Below are 27827 nucleotides of genomic sequence, written 5' to 3' on the forward strand. Positions count from 1 at the left end.
AACCACTCACAGAGGAGCAATCCCCTCATGACTCAGTACCACCAAAGGCTGGAGCAGCTGAATCACATTCTCCCCCATGGTTTTGACTGTAGAAGGATACAAGATGACTTGGACAGGATTTGTGTTTGGTGTAAAGAATGGCAGCTAATTCTAAATATAGATAAATGTAAAATAATGCAGATGAATAGGAAAAAGAATCCTGTAATGTTTCAATACTCCGTTAGTAGTGTAGCACTTGACGCAGTCACGTCGATTAAATATTTGGGCGTAACATTGCAGAGTGATATGAAGTGGACAAGCATGTAATGGCAGTTGTGGGGAAGGCGGTAGTCGTCTTCGGTTCATTGGTAGAATTTTGGGAAGATGTGGTTCATCTGTAAAGGAGACCCCTTATAAAACACTAATACGACCTATTCTTGAGTACTGCTCAAGCATTTGGGATCCCTATCAGGTCAGATTGAGGGAGGACATAGAAGCAATTCAGAGGTGGGCTATTAGATTTCTTACTGGTAGGCTTGATCATCACACGAGTGTTACAGAAATGCTTCAGGAACTCTGGTGGGAGTCTCTAGAGAAAAGGAGGGGTTCGTTTCATGAATCGCTACTCACGAAATTTAGAGAACCAGCATTTGAGGCTGACTGCAGTACAGTTTTACTGCCGCCAACTTACATTTCGCGGAATGATAAGATAAGAGAGACTAGGGCTTGTACGGAGGCATATAGGCAGTCATTTTTCCCTCGTTCTGTTTGGGAGTGGAACAGGGAGAGATGATGCTAGTTTTGGTACGAGGGACCCTCCGCCACGCACCGTATGGTGGCTTGCGGAGTATGTATGTAGATGTAGATCTCCCATCATGCCCTGGAATGAGGAATGTCCTCCTTGCTATCCTCGCAATCACTCCCACAGTGGTTTTCCACCGTCCACTCAGCCTACACAATATCCTTGTCCATCCCTACACAACCCCTGCTGCCATTCCCTTGTCTCATGGCTCATATTTCTGTAATAGACCTAGATGCAAGACCTGTCCCATACATCCCCCCACTACCACTTACTCTGGTACAGTCACAAACATCACCTATCCCCTCAAAGGCAGGGCTATCTGTGGAACAAGTCATATGATCTACAAGCTAAGCTGCAACCACTGTGCTGTGTTCTACAGGGGCATGACAAAACAACAAGCTTTCTGTCCACATGAATGGCCACTGACAAACTGTGTCCAGGAAACAGTTGGACCACCCAATTGCCAGCATACTGCTCAGCACAAGTCATTCATTTCAAAATCTGCTTCCCAGGCTGTGCCATGTGGATCCTTCCTAGCAACACTACCTTTCCTGAAATGCTCAGGTGGGAACTCTCCCTGTTATACATCCCACATTCCCATAACCCTCCTGGCCTCGATCTTTATTAGTCACCATCCTTCACTATCCCCTTCCCTGTTCCCACTACAGCACTACACAGCCTTCTATTCCACCAGCGCACCCCACAGCTCATCCCTATATGCTCCCACAAGCGGCACTTTACTGTCCCTCACCCCTACCCTGCTATTCCCCTCCCGGCCTGCCCCAGCCTCCTCTTTACCCCCATCACCCAGATTGCTTGTCCCACACACACTGTTGCTCAAAGTCTGGCTTCAGCAGCCAGACAGTGGTTGTGTGTGTGAGTTGCATTTTTGTGTGTGTGTGTGTGTGTGTGTGTGTGTGTGTGTGTGTGTGTGTGTGTGTTTTGTCTAATCCAGAAGAAGGCCTTTTGGCTGAAAGCTTACTTGTTTAGCAGTCGTTCTGTTGCCCCTGTCTGTGACTCAACATCTCCTCCACATGGTGAATAGCAATCTATTCTTTTCATAATATTGTCGTAGAAGAAGCTGAGTAGAACCGTGGTGTAGTGGTTATGATACTAAACTGTTGCACAGAAGGTCCTGGACTGTAGCATTTTAATTTCTATATTCAGTTCGAGTACATTCTAGAAGTATCCACAAATGTAAAGAATCATTGCACTGGAATATTCTGTAGCTGTATATACACTGTATGTGTTCTGGTCTGAGGCAGTTCGCTCCAAGCTCTTGTATGTGCAAGTGCTGAATAAACCTTCGTTAAGTGAAGTTAGTGTTCATCATTCAGCTACTTACACCTTCTTCTACGTGACATTATTCTGGTGGAGACGCTGGGTAACCAACCAGTATGTTTCCACTGCGGACGACTGAGATATGTGGTGCGCTATTGTTGAGAAAGGCAGCAGATATTTGATGATGCCTGCGCCAGAAGACAGCAGACCGATCTTAGCCGATGCCAACTCCGGGACGACGACTATGAACAAGAAGACATGGGTGCAGGATGGTGTAGGTCTCCATCGCCGCAAGCTAGCTGCTGGAGAGGACGCTCCCCAACACGCTGATCAAGGTCTCCATCGCCGTTAAGAAGCTCCAGCCGATCACTTAGCCGCCGCAACCTGCAAAACTAAAGGGTGCGACCTTCCTTGGAGGTGAGGCCGCCGAAGAGAAAAATCCTCCGCCATCGATCACTACAAAAATAATAGGAAACTACGTCGATATCCTCATGGATGGCCGACCAGCCCAAGCTCTTGTGGACTCTGGAGCATCATATTCAGTCATTTTGGAGAAGTACCGTCGCCAGTTGCAGAAATCCGTATTTGTTGACAGCAAAACATCTCTGCTGAAGGTGGCTAGTGGGAAATGTGTAAAACCTACAGGAAGATGTACCATTCATGTGGGTATAAGTGGCCATACACAGCCCTTAGAATTCATCGTCTTACAGAGTGTAGTCATGACGTCATTTTCGGATGGGACTTTTTGAAAGCTTCTCAGGCAATTATAGATTGCAGTTGCTCGAAGATTATGCTAGAGGAGATGAGATACTGTGGACAGGAAGATGCGCATCCGAGTGTGTGGAGACTGTGTGCTGGATGAAGTGATCATTCCTGCGGTCAACGCTAGGAAGGTAACTGTCATGTGTCATGCCACGCATCAACCCATGGATCTTGTTGTGGAATGTAAGAGAGGCATACTACTGAGGAATAACTTGGTCATCCCAGCCTCTGTCATCTCATTTAAGAATGGATTCGGTGAATTGTGGGTAGTTAACTCACTGAGAACCACAGATCCTTCCAAGACACATGTGTGTAGCAAGTGCTGAGCCATAAGTTGAAGAACAGCTGAGCGTCGTAGAAACCTCCCATGCCGAGTCTGTGGGTGAAATTAGTGCTACCTTGACTATCACCAAATCTCACTAAGGAACAACAGAAGAAGCTACTTGCCATTCTTCAAGAGTTCTATGAATGCTTCAGTCCACAGGTGAAGAGCAAATTAGACATATCGAAGGTGAAGCATCGGATCAGCACTGGAGACCATCAACCAATAAGCCAGAGAGCACACTGTGTGTCAGCAATGGAACGTCGAATAATCTGTGACGAGGTAGAGAAAATGATGAAGAATGACATCATTCAGCCTTTGCAGAGCCCCTGGTCGTCACCAGTGGTCCTCATCCCCGAATTAACAATACACTAGATTGTCTGAAGGGGGCTAAGTTTTTCTCAGTACTGGACATGTACTCGGGATACTGGCAAATCGAAGTAGATGAGGCTCGTCGTGAGAAAACTGCATTCATCACCCTTGAGGGCCTGCATGAGTTTAAGGTAATGCCGTTTGGTTTGTGTAATGCAGCAGCAACTTTTGAACAGATGATGGATAATCTTCTACGTCACCTGAAGTGGACGATGTGCCTTTGTTATTTAGATGACATAGTGTTCTCAGAGACATTTGATGAACGTATAAAAAGACTGAGGGCCATTCTTAAGTGTCTCCAACAAGGTGGACTGAAACTTAATCCATGAAAGTGTCTCTTTGGAGCAAAAGAAATCAAAATACTTGAACATCTTGTGTCAAATGAAGGTGTTTGGCCAGACCCAGGAAAGATGAGAGCTATAATGGAATTTCCTATTCCTAAAATTATTAGAGACGTGAGAAGCTTCCTCAGATCTTATTACCATCGTTTTAACAAAGACTTTTGTATCAAAGCCAGGGCACTCCAAGAGTTGTTAAAAGCTGATGCTAAATTTATCTGGGCTGGTGCTCAACAAGATTCTTTCGATGTCCTGTGAAAAGCTCTGGTGACTGACCCTGAACTTGGTCTGTATGATGAGAGAGCACCTGCAGAACTACACACAGATGCTAGTGGGTATGGGATCGGTGCTGTTCTGGTGCAAATGTCAGATGGAAAAGAGAAGGTTATAGCCTGTGCTTCTAGGACACTTACAAAAGCCGAGAGAAACTACTCAACTACAGAAAGAGAATGTCTTGCTGTGATCTGGGCCATATGCAAATTTCAACAGTATCTCTATGGAAGGCCATCCACAGTTGTTACAGATCATCATTCACTTTGTTGGTTGACAGGTCTTAAGGATCCAACAGGATGACTCGCCAGGTGGGCAATGCATCTTCAAGAGTATGGTATTACCACAGTGTACAGAAGTGGAAGAAAACACTAAGATGCCAACTGTCTCTCAAGAAACCCCGTGCTAGACCATCAAGACTTTGATGAAGATAGTGACTGTCTTGTTGCACTCAGGGTCTCTCTGCTGAACAGAAGAAGGATGTCAAGATATCTCAAATTATGCTTGCCTTAAATCGGTCAGAGGATGTGAAAGGACAATTTAAGGTAGTTAATGGATTGCTTCGCAAGAAAACTTTGATCGGTTTGGAAAGAGGTGGCTGCCATTGATTCCTGAACACATGCGCCTACATGTTCTACAGAAATTCCGTGACACACCTGAGGCCCGACATTTAGGATTTATTAAGACATACAATAGAATCCGCAAGAGATTTTTCTGGCCAGGTTTATTTAGGAGTGTCCATCACAATGTGTCGCACTGTTGAGAGTGCCAGAGGAGAAAGGCAGTTCCTCAGAAACCACCTGGCCGACTCATATCAAATCCACCAGCCGAAACACCTAACCAGTGTGTTGGGATTGACCTCCTCAGACGATTTCCAACGTCTGCTAGTGGCAATAGATGGATTATTGTTTTCACTAATTTTCTGACACGCTATGCCATTACAAAAACTGTGAAAACAGCCGAAGCATCTGAGGTAGCCAAATTCATCATGGAAAACATTGTGTTAAAACACAGTGGCCCAAGGTCGTTAATTACAGATCGAAGGAAAGTTTTTTCCAATTGAATCTTGTGACAGAGATAAACCGTTGGTGCAACATTACTCATCACATGACAACTGCCTACCATCCGCAAACTAACGGGCTTACTGAACGCTGTAATAATACCTTGGCCAACATGCTATCAATGTTCGTCAGTGTCGAGCAGAGCAACTGGGATGAGGTGCTACTTTTCGTGACGTTTGCCTAAGACACTGCCAAACAAGACACCACAGGGTTTATGCCATTTTTCCTGGTGTAGGGGCGTGAGGCGACTACGATGATGGACACTGTGTTTCCATTCCCTCCTGATGACGTGGACAATGACTACATTGGCCAGGTGTTAACCAGAGCTGAGGAAGTTCAGCAGTTAGGTCAACTCCGCACGCTGCAGGCTCAAGAAAACGATCGCCGAAGGTATGACGCGAGCCACTGCCATGTTGTCTACCAACCTGGTGATCTTGTCTGGATCTTCACTCCTTTTCGGAAGACTGGTCTCTCTGAGAAGCTCCTCAGGTGCTACTTTGGACCTAATAAGGTTGTAAGACAGTTGTCTGATGTTACTTATGAAGTTGAAGATTTCGACCCCGACACAAGACGATGAAAGATCTGAGATACGGTCGACGTCCTTCGAATGAAGCCCTACAAGAATCCTGTAACCTAGGGTAAATTTGAAGCTCCAGCGACAGGCAACAAGCGGAAAGGTGACGAAGAATGTGGTGGCAAAAGAAGTTCTAAGAAGATCACCACCAGGGCGAGCATCAGTCATCGGGAGTCGGAGTATGCAGGACCGATGACTCGTTCCCAGACTAGGAGGACGTAACACTGAGACGCTGTTCTCTTCAGGAGGGAGCAGTGTTGTAGAAGAAGCTGAGAAGAACTGTTGTGTAGTGGTTATGATACTAAACTGTTCCGCGGAGGGTCGTGAGTTCAAAACTCACCTGGACTGTAGAATTTTAGTTACTATATTCAGTTCGAGTACATTCTAGAAGTATCCACATATGTAAAGAATCATTGTACTAGAATATTCTGTAGCTGTATATACACTGTATACATTCTGGCTGGAGACAGTTTGCTCTGCGCTCTTGTATGTGCAAGTGCTGAATAAACCTTCGTTAAGTGAAGTTAGTGTTCGTCATTCAGCTACTTACACCTTCTTCTATGTGACAGTGTTGTCATTTTTTTAACTACACACTTCTTAATATTCTGTTGTTAACATCAGTGATAATTGCCCAGTAAAACTTCAGTTAAAATTCCAAATTCTGCTTGAATAATTTCCCATTTTGTAGTTATTATTAGCATTCTTCAGGAACTTGGTCCAATTCCAACATTTATTGTTCTGGATGCTGTCACAAAGATTCCAGATTGTGATTTTCCCTCCTTTGAGAATATTAACTTTTCATAGTTTTGATTTTTAGGTGAGCTAAAAATTGAGCACTACTCTGCGCATTATAGCTGTTGACTGCAGCTGTGTAAATTTCTTGGACTTCTCTCTGCAGTATGTAATATTACTAGAAGGAAGATTCTTTAACTCAACATAAAATTCTTTGAAATAAATACAAAGTGAATCTTCAGTAGTATCTTCCATATATTCCATATATTTTCCATATATTCCCTAGAGAACAGTACAGTTAGCTCTTCTAAACTAGACCTACTGTTTCTTCATGAATTGTTCCCAATATTGTTAATGCTGGAGCATTTACTCTGAATTTACTGCAAAACCCCAATCTGGGATGATGATGCATGAAATGTGCGGAGACGGCTTCACAGGTACTTTCTCTTGTGCAGTTACTGCAATCGTCATCCCATCCGGAAGACACTATGCATCCCTAAGTATACTCACCACTTGCAAAAAAACATAACAAAACCACACAAAAGTTTTGGTATTAAGCCATTATTTCTTCTATTGTCAAATGTAACACCATACTTTCAAAAGCTGCATTTTCACTAGGCGCATTTTACTTTATTTAAAGCATCTTCAGTTTTCCTTGTTTTTGCTCCATGAGAGACCCTAAAACGAAAAAGACAGCATGTATATACAGCCTATACAAAATATTCCTTTGCTGGAGACAATTGATTGCCAAAAGTTGTATGAAGTGATTCAAGACATTATTGTTAAGTAAGGCCTTTATGAAAATAATAAAAAACCTTCTCATGAACTTTCTATTTTTTTGTCTGTTTAATTGCTTACTGTAAACTACTCAGCCATTTTTAGATAATAAATGACAAATTTTAAAACGGTAATGTTACATCACAACAGTTCCATCTAGAAATTGTAAGAATTTAAAAGATGACCCTTGTAGATAACTTGGCCTTGATGCTAGAGGTCTTTCGCACCAAGTATAAGATTATTTTTATAAATTTTTATTTATTTGTTTATTTTTTTAAGGTAAAGAAAATAACAGAACAGTTCTAATAATGTTCCTGTCTTGCATGGGGTGAAGTGTTGTTGCCGTCAGGTTTTCAAATCTTTTCCCCAGTTAATAGTATTCCTCAAGTGATTGTGGAGTGGTATCTTATTGGAAGTGGCAACCAATAGCTCATTTTCATGCAGCTCATTGTAGTTTTATTGTAACAGAACTCATAATGAGTGACATTGTTTTCAGTTTTAAACTGTTTCTTTAAGTTGATAGGAAAATTTTAAGGCTTTCACAGCTGAAGTCACTCACCCAGGAATACTTTTGGCTAGACAATCTCTGTAGGTAGCATAAATGCAGAAACTGGTGAACAGTTGATTGTTCATAATTTAGTACATTGCTCACAATTTAGTACCACTGTACAGACAAACTTCTAAGAGCCTGTACTACAACTGATTGAGAGTAGGGGTACCATTTGGGATCGAATCAAAGGAATACTTTGCAAATGAGGACTGAGAGATTTGAACAGGGTAAAATTTCTTGCGTGACTAACAGCTGAAGAAGCTCAGCTTCATTTTAAAATTACTGAAGTGTGATGGACATACATAGGACAATAAATGACCTAGCAGTAATCTAGGACACCCGTCAGAGTTACAGAGAATCTCAGTTTCCAATGAAATACATTGATTGACTCAAGCATGGACACTCTCTTAGTGCTCATCAATTTTTCTTTGGCTTATGTTTGGGACTCACCTCTGTATTGAATTTAATGCGTCTGTGCACAGCGTCAACAGTCCTTGTCTGCTCTGATTCCCTTATTGTACCACTGTCGACCCATCAGGTTCTCAGTAGAAGTGGGGGGAACTGTTCAGAATAATCTTCCACTGCTGTAAAGACAAGAGAAAGGGGACATACCCATGTGATCAGCACCTGGACAAGCTATAGTTGATATTAGTCACCAGCACACTTTCAGCACACACCCTTCGAAACACACTGCTGTTATAAAATTTTGGATAGGTCAGAATCCTGTTACATATGGGGTTTTAGTTTTATCAGATGGCACACCTGCCTACAATGTGTTAGTCTTTTAACATAGTGTAGTTTATTTAATTTGCCCTCAGTTTTAACCAACAGTGAGACAAGGAACATTTAAAGTTTTGATTAGCCTCGTTATTTGTTCCCAAATGTTGAGAACAAGATTTTGACATGTCCTCGAAGTTTTCCACCCATCAGTGAGCTGCATAAATACGCTATACTGTGTAACACACATTTTATTTCTCAGTTCTTAATAAATTTTGTAATATGGTGCATAATGAAAATTGTGAAGAATTCTGATCAGAAAGTTTCTAGTAATGAAATATAGATACCATTCATTTGCGAAAATTGATTTCATTATGTGTCATTGAAGATTTTCTTGCTTTACAGAAACTGGTGTTGTATCTGTGCCACATACACTACGTAAAAATTTTCCTGCAAAGCTGTGTTGTACGCTAAGTTCTTGGCAACCAGTTACTTGGGAAGAATACAAGAGTGCTGTGTACACTGCCACTCTGGTGAAAGAGAACTTTGTTACTCATGCCGACTCATTCTACGTGTGTGTTTTGACCAGAGGAACTGGTAGGTGTTTGTTAAATTTTTATTTAATGTGGCAAATTGTGCCTCACAAGTAGCAGAGAACCTATTTTCATGGAAGTATTGTCATACAGTAGTTCTTTTCATTTTCACTTTACATGCTAACTAATAGATTTCATATTTATGTATTGTTGCCAATGTGAATGCAGTGGGAAACCTGCATTTTACTTTGACTGGGCCTATAATGAAGTAATGTAGATGTGGTATAATATGGGAAAAGACTGAAGAGAGTCAAAAGCTATTGGTGGTAGAGGAGTACAAGTTTGCATCACATTATTCTAAGTATGTCATAAGGAAAGTTTGAGTGGCTCTGTAAACAATAAAATCAAAGAACATATGTCTCAATGAGTATTGCAGCGAGTATTGTATTGAACAGCTTCAGTAACTGGGAGGTATATATACATAGCTATTTCAATTTTGACCCCATTTCAGATAGTATCGTTCAGAGTAGTAACAAGTAGCAGGAAACAGCACTACAGTGATTGATAATTTATTTCTAAATCCAAACCTCTGTCATGAAGTAGATGTTAGCCCCGTAATTATTCACCTGATCACATGGTGCATATAGCAACAATAAAGCATCCTCTTCGATCAAGTTTAGCTAAAAAGAGAAAATTACAATTTATTAAAATATAGGACACAATTGCTAGCCAGTACATACATTTAGGAGGTGATATATTTAGTAAATTAACAGTATGGCACACTACCCAAGCTTTCGAAAATATTTGCTCTTTTCTTGTAGAGAAGAGGCAGGTAGGTTAGCGGAGGTTAAAATGGAAGGACAGGTGAAGCATGGGCCCACCTGTAGTGAGGGTGGGTGTAGACAAAGATGCAAGCATTGTATTCAGAAAAGGTGTAAACCAGTGTCTCAAATGATGCTGTGACTATATCGAATGCCAATTTCTTGATCTCTATTGGGTGGAAAATCACAGGATCGTCCGCCCCCCTTAATAGATGAGGCAATCACTACGTGAAGAAAGGGGTTACTCAGCATGTAGTAGAGTACGTGTGGTGTGCACATGGCAAAGGGGAGGGGGCGTGCAATTCGAACCCATTCCACATCCATTATAAAATGGCAACCAAAACTGAAGACAGGTCAGCCACATTACTTTGAGTCGGAACTTTTGTCCTTGCAAATCGGAGAAAAGAATTGTTAATATATTATCAGGAAACTGCAGGAGCATTCATATATGTAAAATAGAAAGAAACATTCCACATGGGAAAAATATATTACAAAACAAAGATGCTGTGACTTACCAAACAAGAAAGCTCTGGTAGATAGACACAATAAAAAACACACAAACACACACACAAATTTCAAGCTTTCGCAACCCACAGTTGCTTCATCAGGAAAGAGGGAGGAAGAGGGAAAGATGAAAGGATGTGGGTTTTAAGGGAGAGGGTAAGGAGTCATTCCAACCCCGCGAGTGGAAAGACTTACGTTAGGGGGAAAAAAGGACAGGTATACACTCTCGCGCACACGCACACGCACACGCACACGCACACACATCCATCCGCACATATACAGACGCAGGCAGACATATGTAAAGGCAAAGAGGTTGGGCAGAGATGCCAGTCGAGGAGGAAGTACAGAGTCAAAGATGGTGTTGAATCACAAGTGATGTACGAGGGGCGGCAACTTGAAATTAGCGGAGGTTGAGGCCTGGTAGGTAACGGGAAGAGAGGATATATTGAAGGGCAAGTTCCCATCTCTGGAGTTCTGATAGGTTGGTGTCAGTGGGAAGTATCCAGATAACCCGGACGGTGTAACACTGTGCCAAGATGTGCTGGCCGTGCACCAAGGCAATGTTTAGCCACAGGGTGATCCTCATTACCAACAAACACTGTCTGCCTGTGTCCATTCATGCGAATGGACAGTTTGTTGCTGGTCATTCCCACATAGAAGGCTTCACAGTGTAGGCAGGTCAGTTGGTAAATCACGTGGGTGCTTTCACACGTGGCTCTGCCTTTGATCGTGTGCACCTTCCGGGTCACAGGACTGGAGTAGGTGGTGGTGGGAGGGTGCATGGGACAGGTTTTACACCGGGGGCGGTTACAAGGGTAGGAGCCAGAGGGTAGGGAAGGTGGTTTTGGGATTTCATAGGGATGAACCAAGAGGTTATGAAGGTTAGGTGGCCGGCGGAAAGACACACTTGGTGGAGTCGGGAGGATTTCATGAAGGATGGATCTCATTTCAGGGCAGGATTTGAGGAAGTCGTATCCCTGCTTGAGAGCCATATTCAGAGTCTGATCCAGTCCCGGAAAGAATCCTGTCACAAGTGAGGCACTTATGGGGTTCTTCTGTGGGAGGTTCTGGGTTTGAGGGGATGAGGAAGTGGCTCTGGTTATTTGCTTCTGTACCAGGTCGGGAGGGTTGTTGCGGGATGCGAAAGCTGTTTTCAGGTTGTTGGTGTAATGGTTCAGGGATTCAGGACTGGAGCAGATTCGTTTGCCACGAAGATTTAAGCTGTAGGGAAGGGACCGTTTGATATGGAATGGGTGGCAGCTGTCATAATGGCGGTACTGTTGCTTGTTGGTGGGTTTGATGTGGACAGATGTGTGAAGCTGGCCATTGGACAGATGGAGGTCAACGTCGAGGAAAGTGGCACGGGATTTGGATTAGGACCAGGTGAATCTGATGGAACCAAAGGAGTTGAGGTTGGAGAGGAAATTCTGGAGTTCTTCTTCACTGTGAGTCTAGATCATGAAGATGTCATCAATAAATCTGTACCAAACTATGGGTTGGCAGGCCTGGGTAACCAGGAACTCTTCCTCTAAGTGATACATAAATAGATTGGAGTACGAGGAGGCCATCCTGGTACCCATGGCTGTTCCCTTTAATTGTTGGTATGTCTGGCCTTCAAAAGTGAAAAAATCGTGAATGAGTTAGGATGAAGGTGGCTAAGGCAATGAGGAAAGAGGTTTTAGGTAGGGTGGCAGGTGATCGGCGTGAAAGGAAGTGCTCCATCGCAGCGACGCCTTGGATGTGTGGGATATTTGTGTATAAGGAAGTGGGATCAATGGTTACAAGAATGTTTCCCGGGGGTAACAGATTTGGTAAGGATTCCAGGCATCCGAGAAAGTGGTTGGTGTCTTTGATGAAGGATGGGAGACTGCATGGGTTGAAACCTTTCACCTGACTCCATCAGCCTCCTGACCCCACTGTCACCCCACACCCCTTCTACCTACTTCGTAAAATTCACAAACCTAAACCCCATTGTAGCTGGTTACCAAGCCCCCACAGAAAGTATCTCTGCCTACATAGATCAACACCTCATTACATGCAGTCTCCCATCCTTCATCAAAGACACCAACCACTTTCTCGAACGCCTGGAATCCTTACCAAATCTGTTACCCCCGGAAACCGTCCTTGTAACCATTGATCCCACTTCCTTATACACAAATATTCCACACGTCCAGGGCGCCGCAGTGATGGAGCACTTCCTTTCACGCCGATCACCTGCCTCCCTACCTAAAACCTCTTTCCTCATTGCCTTAGCCAGCTTCATCCTAACTCACTCACAACTTCTTCACTTTTGAAGGCCAGACACACCAACAATTAAAGGGAACAGCCATGTGTACCAGGATGGCCTCCTCGTACGCCAACCTATTTATGGATCACTTGGAGGAAGTCTTCTTGGTTACCCAGGCCTGCCAACCCAAAGTTTGGTACAGATTTATTGATGACATCTTCATGATCTGGACTCACAGTGAAGAAGAACTCCAGAATTTCTTCTCCAACCTCAACTCCTTTGGTTCCATCAGATTCACGTGGTCCTACTCCAAATCCCATGCCACTTTCCTCGACATTGACCTCCATCTGTCCAATGGCCAGCTTCACACATCCATCCACATCAAACCCATCAACAAGCAACAGTACCTCCATTATAACAGCTGCCACCCATTCCATATCAAACGAATCTGCTCCAGTCCTGAATCCCTGAACCATTACACCAACAACCTGAAAACAGCTTTCGCATCCCGCAACTACTCTCCCGACCTGGTACAGAAGCAAATAACCAGAGCCACTTCCTCATCCCCTCAAACCCAGAACCTCCCACAGAAGAACCCCAAAAGTGCCTCACTTGTGACAGGATTCTTTCCGGGACTGGATCAGACTCTGAATGTGGCTCTCCAGCAGGGATACGACTTCCTCAAATCCTGCCCTGAAATGAGATCCATTCTTCATGAAATCCTCCCAACTCCACCAAGAGTGTCTTTTCGCCGTCCACCTAACCTTCGTAACCTCTTGGTTCATCCCTATGAAATCCCAAAACCACCTTCCCTACCCTCTGGCTCCTACCCTTGTAACCGCCCCCGGTGTAAAACCTGTCCCATGCACCCTCCCACCACTACCTACTCCAGTCCTGTGACCCGGAAGGTGCACACGATCAAAGGCAGAGCCATGTGTGAAAGCACCCACGTGATTTACCAACTGACCTGCCTACACTGTGAAGCCTTCTATGTGGGAATGACCAGCAACAAACTGTCCATTCGCATGAATGGACACAGGCAGACAGTGTTGGTAATGAGGATCACCCTGTGGCTAAACATGCCTTGGTGCACGGCCAGCACATCTTGGCACAGTGTTACACCGTCCGGGTTATGTGGATACTTCCCACTGACACCAACCTATCAGAACTCCGGAGATGGGAACTTGCTCTTCAATATATCCTCTCTTCCCGTTACCCACCAGGCCTCAACCTCCACTAATTTCAAGTTGCTGCCCCTCGTACATCACTTGTCATTCAACAACATCTCCTCGACTGACCTCTCTGCCCAACCTCTTTGCCTTTACATATGTCTGCCTGCGTCTGTATATGTGCGGATGGATGTGTGTGTGTGTGTGTGTGTGTGTGTGTGCGCGTGTGCGCGTGTGCGCGTGTGCGCGTGTGCGCGTGTGCGCGTGTGCGCGTGTGCGCGTGTGTGCGCGTGTGCGCGTGTGTGCGCGTGTGCGCGTGTGCGCGTGTGCGCGTGTGCGCGTGTGCGCGTGTGCGCGTGTGCGCGTGTGCGCGTGTGCGCGTGTGCGCGTGTGCGCGTGTGCGCGTGTGCGCGTGTGCGCGTGTGCGCGTGCGCGCGTGCGCGCGTGCGCGCGTGGGCGCGTGCGCGCGTGCGCGCGTGCGCGCGTGCGCGCGTGCGCGCGTGCGCGCGCGCGTGTATACCTGTCCTTTTTTCCCCCTAAGGTAAGTCTTTCCACTCGCGGGATTGGAATGACTCTTTACCCTCTCCCTTAAAACCCACATCCTTTCGTCTTTCCCTCTACCTCCCTCTTTCCTGATGAAGCAACCGTGGGTTGCAAAAGCTTGAAATTTGTGTGTGTGTTTGTGTGTTTTTTATTGTGTCTATCTACCAGCGCTTTCTCGTTTGGTAAGTCACAGCATCTTTGTTTTTTAATATGCTGCCCTTTGATGGTATGTGTTGTCATCTTAGAAAACTGAAGTGTCCACAACAGATTCGTCACGAAGATGCAGTTGAAGTGGCAACAGTTGTACTCCAAAGATTTTCAAGTAAACATCTTACTTCATGGTCAGGGTAACATGAATGAATGGGCCAAAGTCATGGTATAAAAAATACCTCCATAACATCACAGAACCCCCTCCAGTCCAAACTGTACCCTCCACACACTGCAGGTTGATCTACTCTTTGGGACGGTAGACCACTCAACACCATACACCATACATTATTTAAAAGGGACAAAATTGTGACTCTTCAGATCCCACCACATCTCCAAAAATGTTCAAATGTGTGTGAATTCCTAAGGGACCAAACTGCTGAAGTCGTCAATCCCTAGACTTACACACTACTTAAACTAACTTATGCTAGGGGCATCACACACATCCATGCCCGAGGGAGAACTCGAACCTCCGGCAGGAGTGGCCGCGCAATCCGTGACATGGCTCCTCTAACTGCGCGGCAACTCTGCATGGCACAGTTAGCAGCTGTCTCATTCCTGTGTTATTTGTCCCATCAAAGACATACAAGATTATGTGGTGCAGGCACCATGGTATTTTGCATTGCACAACTCCAAATGACTGTTGAATGCACTGGACTCGCGTTCGGGAGGATGACGGTTCAATCCCGCGTCCGGCCATCCTGGTTTAGGTTTTCCGTGATTTCCCTAAATCGCTCCAGGCAAATGCCAGGTTGGTTCCTTTCAAAGGGCACGGCCGACTTCCTTCCCCATCCTTCCCTAATCCAATGAGACCGATGACCTCGCTGTCTGGTCTCCTTCCCCAGAACACCCCCCCCCCCCCCCCCCAACCCTGTTGAATGTCTTTTCCTTCATGTTTTTCATACAGAAAATAGTCAAAATGAACCTGCAGTCATTGAAAGCAGCAGTACCTGTTGGGTTTGAAACCAAATCTCATTGATGAGGTGTGACAGGTGACAGTTGTCTCTAGTCCACATCAGTCATGATATTTTTGTTACCTCTGTTGAGATGCCATGTTATATGGTTTTGAGCGGCACACCATTCATTATAGAAATGTTGGACAGTCAGTGTTGGTACACTCACAGATCAAGCAAATTCGTTCACAGTATGGTCGTAAACATTTCTAAATATGATAGTGCCTTTCTATACTGTCACATCTCAGCATCTAACCATCTTACTGCACTGATTCCGTAGAGCCAACTGGCACACACCACTTCACAGCCCTTATTTCATTCACTACAGGAGAGCCTCGATTATCCAACCATCGATTAACTGACTTCACAGATATCTGGCCATCTGTCTGCACCCTGTGCTGAAAAGTGTGCTAGCATTATTGATTGATTTTACTCCTGTCACACCAAGTTCAATGCACTTAGTCACGATTCTTCAAAAATGTAAACATATCAGCTCTTCCTGTTTATTACAAAGCTAAAAAGGTCCATGAATGAATGGTAATGTGTTTTAAATAATGTTTTTGTTGCATTTGTTCCTGCTGTTAATAAATATTTGAGATCAAAAAACCTACCACACCACGCAACTGCATTATTAGACAATGCCCCAACGCACCCCTCAGAGTCTGAACTTCAACAAGGTAACATAAAAGCTGTATTTGACCACCCCCTCACCCTTTCCCCATGCCCCAGGTGACTTCAATAATCCAATCAATGGACTAGGGTATTACTGTGTGGTTAAAATGACATTACATGAGGAAATCATGAGTGCTTTGTTAGAAAAAAAGAGAAGAGAGTTGTGGTCCTTTTGAAAGAATGAAAAGCATCAGCATAAAAGGTGCAATTTACTCAGGTGATCAAGTTTGGGAAGAACTTAAGGAAACCACTCTACAAAACTCATAGGAAACGGTGACCTTAAGAAAACCACTCTACAAAAGTCATGGGAAAAGGTTTGTTCTAGACTAAACCAAGAGCATCAACTTCCAGAAACTAATGAGTCAGACAGTGCAGATTAAACCACTGATTTGCAAACACTCCAGAATGATATCCAACATGATGACGTAGAGGAATCATTAGCCGAAGATAACGTTGCTGCTGTCACCAATGAAGAGTTTGAAGATTATCAGATCATCGATCTTGTTTTGCAACAGTACAGTGTTGACCGAGAAGAGTCAGATGATGAAGAAAAGGAAGAAGACAAAAAGATCAGGGCACTCTGCAGCAAAGGATGCGTTCGAGACTGCCCTGAAATATTTGGAACAACAACCAACCACTACAGCTATGTACATATTGTTGGGAGAAAAGTGGTATAATGCAGCAACAAAGAGAAGAAATTGAAACAAAAATCATTTTACACTTTCAGAAATAGATTTTCAGCGTCTAAAATTCTCTGTTATTATTAGAAATATAATCTTTTTTTTTTTACTTAATTTTGATGTATTACATAGTTTTGAGCTCTGTAAATGACTTGTTTCACTCTCTGATTGACCTTTTTAGTATTCCAATCCTTCGCCGGTCCCAAAAGTGACGCTTAACTGAGGTTCTACTGTATAATGCCTGCCCTTTTAAGGGTATGGTTAATATTTTGTCTGGTGAGCATATACCCAAGTGATTTGCTACATGGCAGTGTTGGCAGCTATTTTTTGCTGTAAAGAAGTGTGGTTCCATCACACAGTTTTAATCTGCCAGGAACTTTCTTGATAATCAAACATTGTCATAGACCACCTACATCAGCAGCTGCATTGGCATAGAATTTCAGAGAAATTTTGGAGAACATCATAAGTAAATTTTCAGAACATGTTACTGTAATAGGCAAGACTCATGGTTGAAACTGGTGTTGGCAAGGATTCACCTGAGGTTATTCCGAATATCTTATTTAAGATGTACATCAAACAGCTAGTTGGAGAACCAACTCATGAGAGCAATGCTTTAGACCATCTAGTAACTTACAAAGCTGAACTTGTTGAATCATTTAATGTAAAGAAAGGCATTAGTGGTCGTAAGGCTGTGACTGCAATGATGACCACTGATTTTTCATGCATTGTTGTGAAATATAGGAAAATATCTCTGCTCACCAAGAGTGAGTGGATAAAAATTACAGGCAGCATTAAATATAGAGTTCGGAGGATGAAGATGTGTAGTTCAACTGGATGCTGTAGATGAGTATGTACCAAGCAAGATTGTGAGGCATGGGAAAGACCAACCATGGTTCAGTAACAGTCTTAGAAAGTTGCTAGAAAAGCAATGACCATTTAATCTCTGTTTTAAGTGAAGTCAAATCTTAGTTTACAAATAAAAGCTGAAAGAATCCAAAATGAGTGTAAGAGGGTACTTATGCTGAATCTTGCTGCTCGCACATCACTGGCATGGCCATTGAGTCTTACCAGTGCGTTTAACTTGCAGGATCACTGCTCATCAGACAAGGGTATCAAACCTGTTTGTGCTTTGAGCTGGACGCAGAGTCTTGGGCAGCATAACCTACATCCACATTTGCATTTGTACTCTGCAAAGCATTGTGCGCGACATCTATTTCCTGTTGTACTACTAATCACTTTTTTCCAGTTCCATTCACGTATAGAGCACAGGGACGAGCATTTAATGCCTCCATGTACACTGTAATTAGTCTAATTTTGTCATTGTGGTCCCTACAGGAACAGTATGTAGGTGATTATTGTATATTTGTTGATTCCTCATTACTAGGTCTTGGAACTTCGTAAGTAGGATTTCATAGGATAGTTGGCACCTGTCCTCAAGTGTTTGACAGTTCAAGTTTCTGCAATACCCACCTGGGTGTCAAATAAATCTGTTAATTTTTTATAATGCTTCTTTGTATGCATCGAGTATCCACTGATGGACTTATTTGGTGTGTAACCAATACACAAGTTGTTGAGAGCCTCGGACAGTTTCACAAGTGAGAACTACCAGTGACAATTTTACAAAGGCATCAATTTCAGCAGTTCTTGAATGCAAAGCTATCTGGGACCAGAGGCATACAAATCATCACAACCAGTTCTTGCTGGATGGTGTTAGGCATAATAATTTTTGTAAATTAGTTCCTCTATTTCACCTAACCTATTGTTTTTATTCAGTAAAATATCAAAATAAAAATGTACAAGTGACGGATAACCTTTAAATTATTGGTATATGTGGATAATGATTGTAGTCTCTGCTCTGTTGTAATTCGGAATATTGTAAGAAGTTTTGGTCTTGCAAAGAAGTTGGTGAATGGATCAAAATAATCTGTTCAGTTCCTGTGACCATACTAGCACTGAAATACAAAATGAGAGAAAGAAGGTCAACACTTAATTCATTCTTCTAAAATTTTTTCACCATGGATTATTTTAACGTGGTTCCCCCTTAGTCATCACACAAATTTCTGAATGGTAGTTGTCAAGGTATTGGATTCTGGAATAAAATTTACTCAAATTTCTCAACAGTGGTAAGGCATCTGGACTAGACGAGGTGCCGGAAAGGGTCTACAGAAATTATGCAGAAGAGTTTACTCCCACTCTAGCAGTAGTGTATCATGTATTGCTGGAATGGCAAAGGGTATCTAGCAAGTGAAAAATGTTCAATTTTTTTCTGATTTTCTAGGAGGATTACCAGAGAGGTATACATAATTATAGGCCAATATCACTGACATCAGTCAGTTGTAGAATTATGAAACATTTATTGTGCTCATAGATTATGACTTTATGGAGAATAAAAATCTTTTATAGAAAATTTCCACAGCGATCTTGCGAAATTCTGCTTACACTGTTGATCCACAAGATCCAGAGCACTATAGACAAAGGTGTTCAGGTAAATGCCGTATTCCTTGACTTATGAAAGCTGTTCAGTACAGTTCCACACTATTATCTACTGATCAGAATGTGAGCTTAGCGAGTTGTTCTTAAAGGGAACAAAAATGACTGATGTAAAGGTAATTTTAGGAGAACCCAAGGCAGTGTTGTAGAGCTATTATTGTCTACAATTTATATTAATGATTTTAGTGGGTAAAATTGGAAGCTTCCTGCCACTACTCACAGATGGTAATGTTTTCTGTAGGAAGATTGCAGTGCCAGATGACTGCATTAAAATGCAGAAAGATCTGCAGAGGATTGATGAATGGTGCTGGACCATGCAGTTCCTAAATGTAAACAAATGTAAATTATTGCATTTAAATAGATGAAGAGATCTTCTACCGTTCAGTTACACTATTGGTGACAATGCAGTGAACCAACTACTGCCATAAAACACCTAGGAGTAACCATCCAGAGCAGCTTTAAGCGGAATGACCAAATAAAACAAATAGTAGATAAAGCAGGGGTCAGGCTGAGATTCATTGAGAGACTCTTAGGGAAATGTAATTCAGAGAATCTTAGGGAAATGTAATTCATCTGCAAAAGAAATGGCATACAAAGCACTAATTCATATGCGAAAGAAGTGGCTTGCAAAGCACTTGTTAGACTGTTTGTTGAATATCATTCATCAGCCTGGAACCCTTCTTAATTTGGATTAATGGAAGAGAGAGAAGATCCACTGAAGAGTGGTGCATTTTACCATGGGACGGTTTAGTCAGTTCAAGAGTGTTATGTAAATGTTCAACAAACTACAGTCTTAGACACTCAAGACAGGTGTTGTGCATTACGGAGAAGTTTACTGTTAAAATTTTAAGAGTGTATATTAAAATAAGAGTTGGATAACATATTACTTAACTCAACATGTCTCAAAAACTGACCACAAAAGAAAAAAAAAGTCAGAGAAATTAGAGCTCATACCGATGTTTGCCACCAGTCACTCTTCCCGCATAACATTCATGGAGAAACAGGGAACGAGGAACAAAAATTGATGAATATCTTGAATTGAACCAGAAATATCACAGCAGCTAAGTGCCTAAACCACAAGCATAAATGCATCCGCTTAATGACATATTTTGTTATCATTGCTGTTACTGTTTCTTACTTTTCTTACGAGCTGCATGCGTACCACCATTAAAGTGTTATTTTAAGCATGAAGAGAGAAACAGAGATGTGAAAAAATAAATTTACTTCCCCAAGCTTATTAGAAGTCGACTCACTGAATTTCTGTGCACTGTGTGAAATGTAAATTTGAAAGAAAGCTCAGGTGCTAAAATTTCCCTTCATGTCGTCTATCACTGCTGCCAGTCTTTACGATCTACAATGTGTGGTGCAAAGTATATACATGAATAGCAGCTGTATCATGTCAGATGTGAACACGAAAGTCTTTAAAATGTGCTTTTGCAAAACCATTGTTCTATTTCCATGTGACATCTATCAAACAGTGGAAAATCCAGGATGGAATGCAACAATATTATGAGAAGGAAAGTTGCTACTCACCATATAGTGGAGATGCATGAAAAATATATTTTCAGCACTTCACAAAATGCTTTAACCCTATCTGCACTCCCATCGGTGAAGGGCTACTCCCCCGCTTCACACATCCAGTAGGCGAGCTCATTTTACATGTGTTAGTGTGACGTGATTGCTGCACTGTCTATTGGGTGGCTTAACAAGTTGCCAGCCAATAGGGGTTCACTAGCCAGAAATGGGTGATGTTTCCTTGGCTATGACCGAGCATGTTCATTGAGATTCCGTGTGTGAATTTAAAAGGTTGACAATTGACATTGTTGCTGAATACAGTACAGTGGAAATACATGCAAAAAGATGAGATTGAGTTGTAAGTGGAACAATAAAAGATGGTGGCTGGGCCCCTTCATCACGAATTGGCATGGTCCGGAACACATCACGTCGACTGCCTTATTTTTCCATTACCGCTGCAACCTACCAGTAGTTGTATCATAATTGCACTGTGAAGCTAAATGTTGCAAGTTGTGTTGTGGACACCGATTGTGGATTACATCGGCATTTCCTCTCACATCTCCTCTCTTCACAATGGCGTAAAATAATCCCGTAACTCCATCACCATCCATGGTATGAACCATCTGTCTTTTGTGCCACTTATAACTCGTTCAGTCACATCAAAGATCAATAGGAAGAAAACGGGATAAAGTCAAGCAAGACATTGAGTAAGTACCCAGACGGAGCTAAACCTTACTAGGAAGAAATGTAAAATTGGGGAATTTGTGGTGTTGACCTTACGGGTTTTTCATGGCAGCTACAAATTTATGGTATAGAATCACAAAAACGTAAAATCAGAGAATGTAAAAGCAAAGTTCCACTGTATGTATAATCATAGTGTCTTTATGCGTACTATATAACTTATATTTAATCTCAATAAATGCTTCTCATATATGAAGCACATAACTGTGAGCACAGTAGTGGTGGGGGACAGTAAAGTGCTGCGGGCAGCATGCAGAAACAAGGTGGAGAGTGGGGTTGAGAGATCAGACGGAGGGTGGGGGAGAGTGGGGTAGGGGTTACCAGAAAGGAGAGAAGTAAAAAGACTGGGTGCATTGGTGGAATAGTGGGCTGTGTAGTGCTGGAATGGGAACAGAGAAGGGACTAGATGGGTACATAATAGCCGATGGGAATTCCATTTTTCAGCTGGGATATACTATACATGTCGACTTTTTCTTCTTGTTGCTTTTGATGGACAAAACAGTAGACTGAAATTTTTGATAGTAATGCATTGCATATCCCAGTACCTCTCTGCTTCTGCACAATGCTTTGACAAATCCATGGTTGCAGGATGTCATTACTTTTTCTTCCTTTTAATATAGAAGGGTGCTCAACTGAAATTTGTAGCCAGGCATATTCAGTTATTTTGAACTCCTTGATCTAGTGTGGTAAGATATCTGAAATCCCCTGGTTCCATCTTACAGACAAGAAATCTGTTGAATAGCTGGAATCCAGTCATCCTGGTGATATACACAAAGGCATATAAGTGCAAAATACCAATCACAAGGTAAGAAACTATGCCCTGTAATGAGAAAGTGTGGTCTACAGAAGTGAAAAATTTATGGGCAACCAGATTTTTGAAAAAGGAAATCATCTGCTCGTTGTTCTCCTCAATACAACAGCCAGGCCAGATTATCAGTTATCGAACACCACCATCATTGAGTGGATTGAAATGTGTAAGAACATACTTCAGAATGCATGAAGCTTTCTCTGCTGTGCCCTTCCTGGCAATGCTTTCATGCAAAAACCTCATGGAAGCAGTGTTACTTTAAGCAGCCATCTCAGTCCACTGGAAAGCCAAACATTGAGGCTGCTTGTCATAATCAAGTGTGTAAAATCTCCCATATGAAAACGTGGCAAATTCTTTCCTAAAAAAGAGCGAAATTCCATCCTAATATTTTAAACATCTCTAACATAATTTGATATATTTAGCCTTCATTCAATTGAAAATCATATAAAAGACAGGAATTATGTTAAGAACATTCTAGTTTTGACTAAGTGTTACACTACTATGAGGATATGCTAAAAAGTAATATGTGGTGTCTTGCCCTCTCGTCGCTAATAGGGTGCCTACAGGATGCAGTGTTCTCAGAATGCTATACAACAATTTCAAACAAACAACATTAGTAGTTTTATTTCTAGAAAGGCAAATTGACAATACTTAACTTTTCTACAGCAGATGTCGCTAGCGAGAGGCGACATGAAAACAACACAGTTCTTGCTATACACCAAGTCCAAGAAACCACTTGTTACGGATCTGTACAGCATAGCAATAGTTACATTGCAAACTCAGGCCAATCTTGTTTGGCCGAGGCTAGCATGAGCTGCACTTATACGCAGCTGTTGTAGGTGGTGCTTCTGATGTGGCGCGGTCCAATTCTGCCCACCATTGGCCACCGATTCTTCACTGCCTTCTCTGGTCTTTTGTTTCACCTCTTCGTTCTAGCATTTCTGGTTATACCAGAAAATTCCTCCCCCCCCCCCCAAACTGACGGATAGTCGTCGTGCACGGTGTGCGACAATGGCGGAGGGCTGCAGGAGGGTGGACACTCTGATGAGCCAAAAGCTGTGGCTGCAGGGGACGCCCAGCTTCTGGCCACACCCCACCATCCGGCCTGCGCTGTGGCAGAAACGTCCCTTGGAAAACAACCAGAAGAGTACGCGTCCACCCCCTGCTGCCATGAACCAAATGAAGACAACAGCGATTGCTTCAGTGCAGCCGGGTCCAGCTCCATTGGTAGGATGAGCGGAGGCAGAGGAGGTGAAGGCTCCGTCTCCATCGGGTCGTCCCGTGGTATCATGATGACACCTTCCGGCGGCTGCTGCGGCTGCACTGTCATCTGGACCCATGAGTCTGGGGGAAGAGAAACTGTGAGATCATCGTGTATGTAACAGAATTGAAGTTTATTTTGATGGTGGCGCTGCAAACCATCCAGATCTGTAACAAGATACATGCAAGCACCTAGTTGATGTACGATCTCGCTTTGCCCCCACCATCTGCTCCTGCTAAAAACCCTATAAAAGACAATATCATGTGGCGCGAAGCGATACTTGCGGCCTTCCTGCGCCGCCAGATGCTGAGGAGGGTGGAGCAGTGTACGATGGTGGCGGCCGTGAAGCAACACTGCTGGCGATGGTCCATCTCGTGGGTGCGAACAATACGAGGCTCGAAACAGTGGCAAGGCTTGATTCCTGGTGTGTGCAGAGCGAAGTTTGGCCATCTGCTGCTTGAATGTTTTGACAAAATGTTCGGCTTCACCGTCTGACTGTGGGTGGAATGGTGCACTAGTTAGATACAATATGCCATTGCATTGACAGAATGTTTTAAATTCATGTGACGTGAACTGAGGTCCGTTGTCTTACACTATTGCTTCAGGTGAACCTTCAAGGCAAGAAATCAAAGACAACACCTGAATTGTGCTATGTGACATTGTCAAGGCCATTGGCACAGTAAACGGAATCTTGCTACATGAGTCAACCACAATTACCCAGCGAGTGTTCCAAAAAGGTCCTGCAAAGTCTAAGTGCACACATTGTCGTGGCGATTGCGACTTAGGCCAAGCAGAGAACTTTTGCAGTGGAGCAGAATGATTTTCTGCACATGTGTGACACTGTGACATCATCTGTTCTATTTTGGCGCCCATGCCCTGCCAAGTACAGTGTCGACACGCTAGCTGTTTCATATGAACAATCCACCAGCATCCTTAGTGAAGTAACTGCAACACTTGTTTTTGCAAAACTTTAGGAATCAGTACACGTGACTGTCCATTGTCATTTTGAACAAGAATCACATCTTTCTGTACAGCGAGGCTGTGCTGATGTGCAAAGTATTGGTGCACTACAGAATTCTTTGTGCTATTCAAGGAGTGAGGCCAAGATGTGCGAATATCATTGAGCAAAATGTTCAAATCTGGATCAGCTTCCAAGGCCTGTGCAATTGTCGTATAGCTCAGCGGAAAATACTTAAGCAATTCAGAATTCTGAGCATCGATATGACAAGATGCAGCAGAAGCATAAAAGTCTGTGTAAGGGGCAATCGGGAGGCGTGAAAGTGCGTCCGCATTATCATGTTGAGCTGTCAGATGATACACAATCTCGTGCTGGTATTGAGACAGCAACAAAGCCCATCTTTGCAATTTTTTAGCAGTTCGTACAGGAACCATAACTAAGTAGAATTTTGTGACATGCAAATAGTGGTGAAATTTAGTGACACCATGAACTATAGCTAATGCCTCTTTTTCAATTTGTGAATAGTTTCACTGAGCTTTGGATAACACTTTAGTTGCGAAAGCAATGGGTTTGTCTTTATCATCAATTCTGTGCGAAAGCACTGCACCAATTCCATAAGAGGAAGCATCAACTTGCAATGTAACTGGTTTTTCAGGATCAAGTTGAACTTAGCATCGATCACTGAGCAATACATCTTTAAGTTTTTGAAAAGCTACTTGGCACTCATCTGTACAAACAAAGGGGACATTTTTGTGATGCAAGCGATGCATTGGAGCTGCGATTTGTGCAGCATTCAGTATGAACCAAATATAATAGTTCATTTTTCCTAAAACTGACTGCAATTCTGCGATATTATGAGGAACTGCCAAGTCTCATATGGCTAGCAAATGCGACTGCAGAGGATGTGCACCTTGAGTGTTTATGACATGACCAAGATACTGCAACTCAGGTTTAAGAAAGTCACACTTGTCCAGTCTGCACTTCAGTCCTGCATCAGATAACACATGAAACAAGGCCCGTAAATTTGCAATATGTTCTTCAGGTGTATGACCTGCTACTACAATATTGTCCAAATAGTTTTAACAGTTTGGCACTTGTGCAATCAGTTGTTCCAAATACCGTAGGAAAACGGTGGGTGCGGAAGCACTGCCAAAAGGCAAATGCAAATATTTAAACACGCCCAAACGAGTATTTACTACACAAATGTTTTGAGATTCTTCATTGAGCGGTATTTGAAGCTGTGTGTTGCGCAAATCAATTTTAGAAAAGTACCGTCCAGCATCTAATTTGTCCATCTGGGCGTGGTGGATAAGTATCAAATACAGTTTGTGGGTTGACTGTAGACTTACAGTCAACACAGAGGCAAATGCGACCTGAAGGTTTGGGGAGCAAAAGCTGTGGACTTGCCCATTGACTAGTTGATATGGGTGCAATAACTCCACTACCTTGCAATTCTTTAAGTTCAGCAGCAACTTTGTCGTGTAATGCAATGGGAACAGTTCTGACGTGGCAAAATTTCAGCTGAGCATTGTCTTTCAACCTAATATATGCGTCAAAATTGTTAACTTTGCCTAAACCTTCAGAAAAGAGTTCTGGGAATTCTTTTAGCAAGCTAGCTACACTGTCTTATGCATTGAATGCAGACACTGACAACACATAGTCCTGAATGTCAAAACTAAACAAAACAAAAGAATAAAGACGAAATATGTTGTCACACTTGCGTGATTGTAACACTGCAAAATTCACAGTTCGCGTATGCGAGTGATACAAGGCAGGCAAAGTACATGTTCCGAGAATGGAAATGTCTTGTCCATTATAAGCCGTCAGTTGCATGCTAGTTTCAGACAGGCTTGGGGAGCCTAGATTTGGCGATGTGATAGAGGCATCCATGTCCAACTGAAATTTCACACGTTTCCCACAAATAAGTAAATGAACAAAAAGTTTGTTTGACTGACATGTCACTGACGAAACTGCATGATTGCTAGTTGCAGACTTTGATTATACTGCATTAATGACATGGGCCTTATGATGAGAGTTTTGTGAGTGGGCTAAATTCTGATGTTTGTTCCGTTGCAAACATATGGATTGCACATGTCCTTTCCTACCACAATCGTAACACTGAGCTTGTCGAGAGGGGCAGTTGTGGCATTTGTGCTGTGTATAACAGTGAGAGCAAGACTTAATTCTGTTTGCCTCTGTAGCCGCCTGTTTAGCAAACTGCTTTCGCAGTGTGGACAGGTGTTGTTTACCTGGCGTGGGTAGCACACGCTGCCAGTGCGGAGTGGGGCGATCACGACTAAGGGACACAACCCAACAAACAGCTGGCTGCTCAAATGTATGAGCCAACAAGACATCAGAATCATACTATTCTAGTATTTGCACTGCCTGCGGAAATGATGGATCGGACCGTTTTAACATTTGTTCTTTGATTTTGAAATTGGGCACATTGTAGATGATCGCATCACATAACATTACATCTGAATATAAAGAACCGCAAGCACATTTAAATTTGCATTTTCTTCTCAAACTCTGCAAATCGATTACCCACTCACGATATGTTTGTTCTGGCCATTTTTTTGCAATTGACGAATTAATACCTAGCTGCTACCACATTCACTTGTTGGTCATAATGGGTAGTTAATGAAGGGATAACCATTTCATAAGACAGTTCACTCAGAGTGGCATTAGGAAAAAGTTTGTTGATAAAGTGGAACACTGCACTTCCTACTGTTGGTAATAGATAAGGAAGTTTCACAGTAGCTGGAACATTGTGGGTGAGTAAATGCAACTCAAACTGGGCCAATCACTCGAACCATTCCTCGTCGTGCTCACAAAATTTGCAAAAAGGTGGTATAGCAGCTGTAGTAGAAGGTGCTGGTTCTGACGAGCACGTAGCGTTGCTGAGTAGTTGCTGCACTGTGTTGAAGTCTGGGTAGTCTGAAACTGAAACATCTGCATTAGCTGTGTGGCATCTAATGCTTGCACTGTGGTGCCTGAGCATGGGGCGGGACAGGTGGGGGGATCATATTGGAAGACACAAATGCAAAAAATATTTATGGCAAGCAATGGAAATAACGACAAAATCAAAGAAATGTTCTGCAACACCCACCTGAAAAAACTTTTAGCAAAAATGACAAGAAACGGGTAAAGCAAAGTGAGCGCCCCTGCAAAGCAAAGACAAGAGAGAATTGAGGCGTCGGCACAATAT

The 27827-nt window shown here is 42.9% G+C and overlaps 1 protein-coding gene across 1 annotated transcript in view; it reads left to right on the plus strand.

Moving 5' to 3' along the window:
* The window catches only part of LOC126416853 (THO complex subunit 5 homolog), a 241140-nt gene that overhangs the window by 189187 nt on the left and 24126 nt on the right, over positions 1-27827 (plus strand). The window contains exon 12 of the mRNA XM_050084736.1: positions 8943-9134. Within this exon, the coding sequence (XP_049940693.1) occupies positions 8943-9134 (192 nt within the window). The remainder of the gene's footprint in view (positions 1-8942; positions 9135-27827) is intronic.

This window comes from Schistocerca serialis, chromosome 8 (genome assembly GCF_023864345.2).
Source record: "Schistocerca serialis cubense isolate TAMUIC-IGC-003099 chromosome 8, iqSchSeri2.2, whole genome shotgun sequence".
Lineage (NCBI taxonomy): Eukaryota > Metazoa > Arthropoda > Insecta > Orthoptera > Acrididae > Schistocerca > Schistocerca serialis.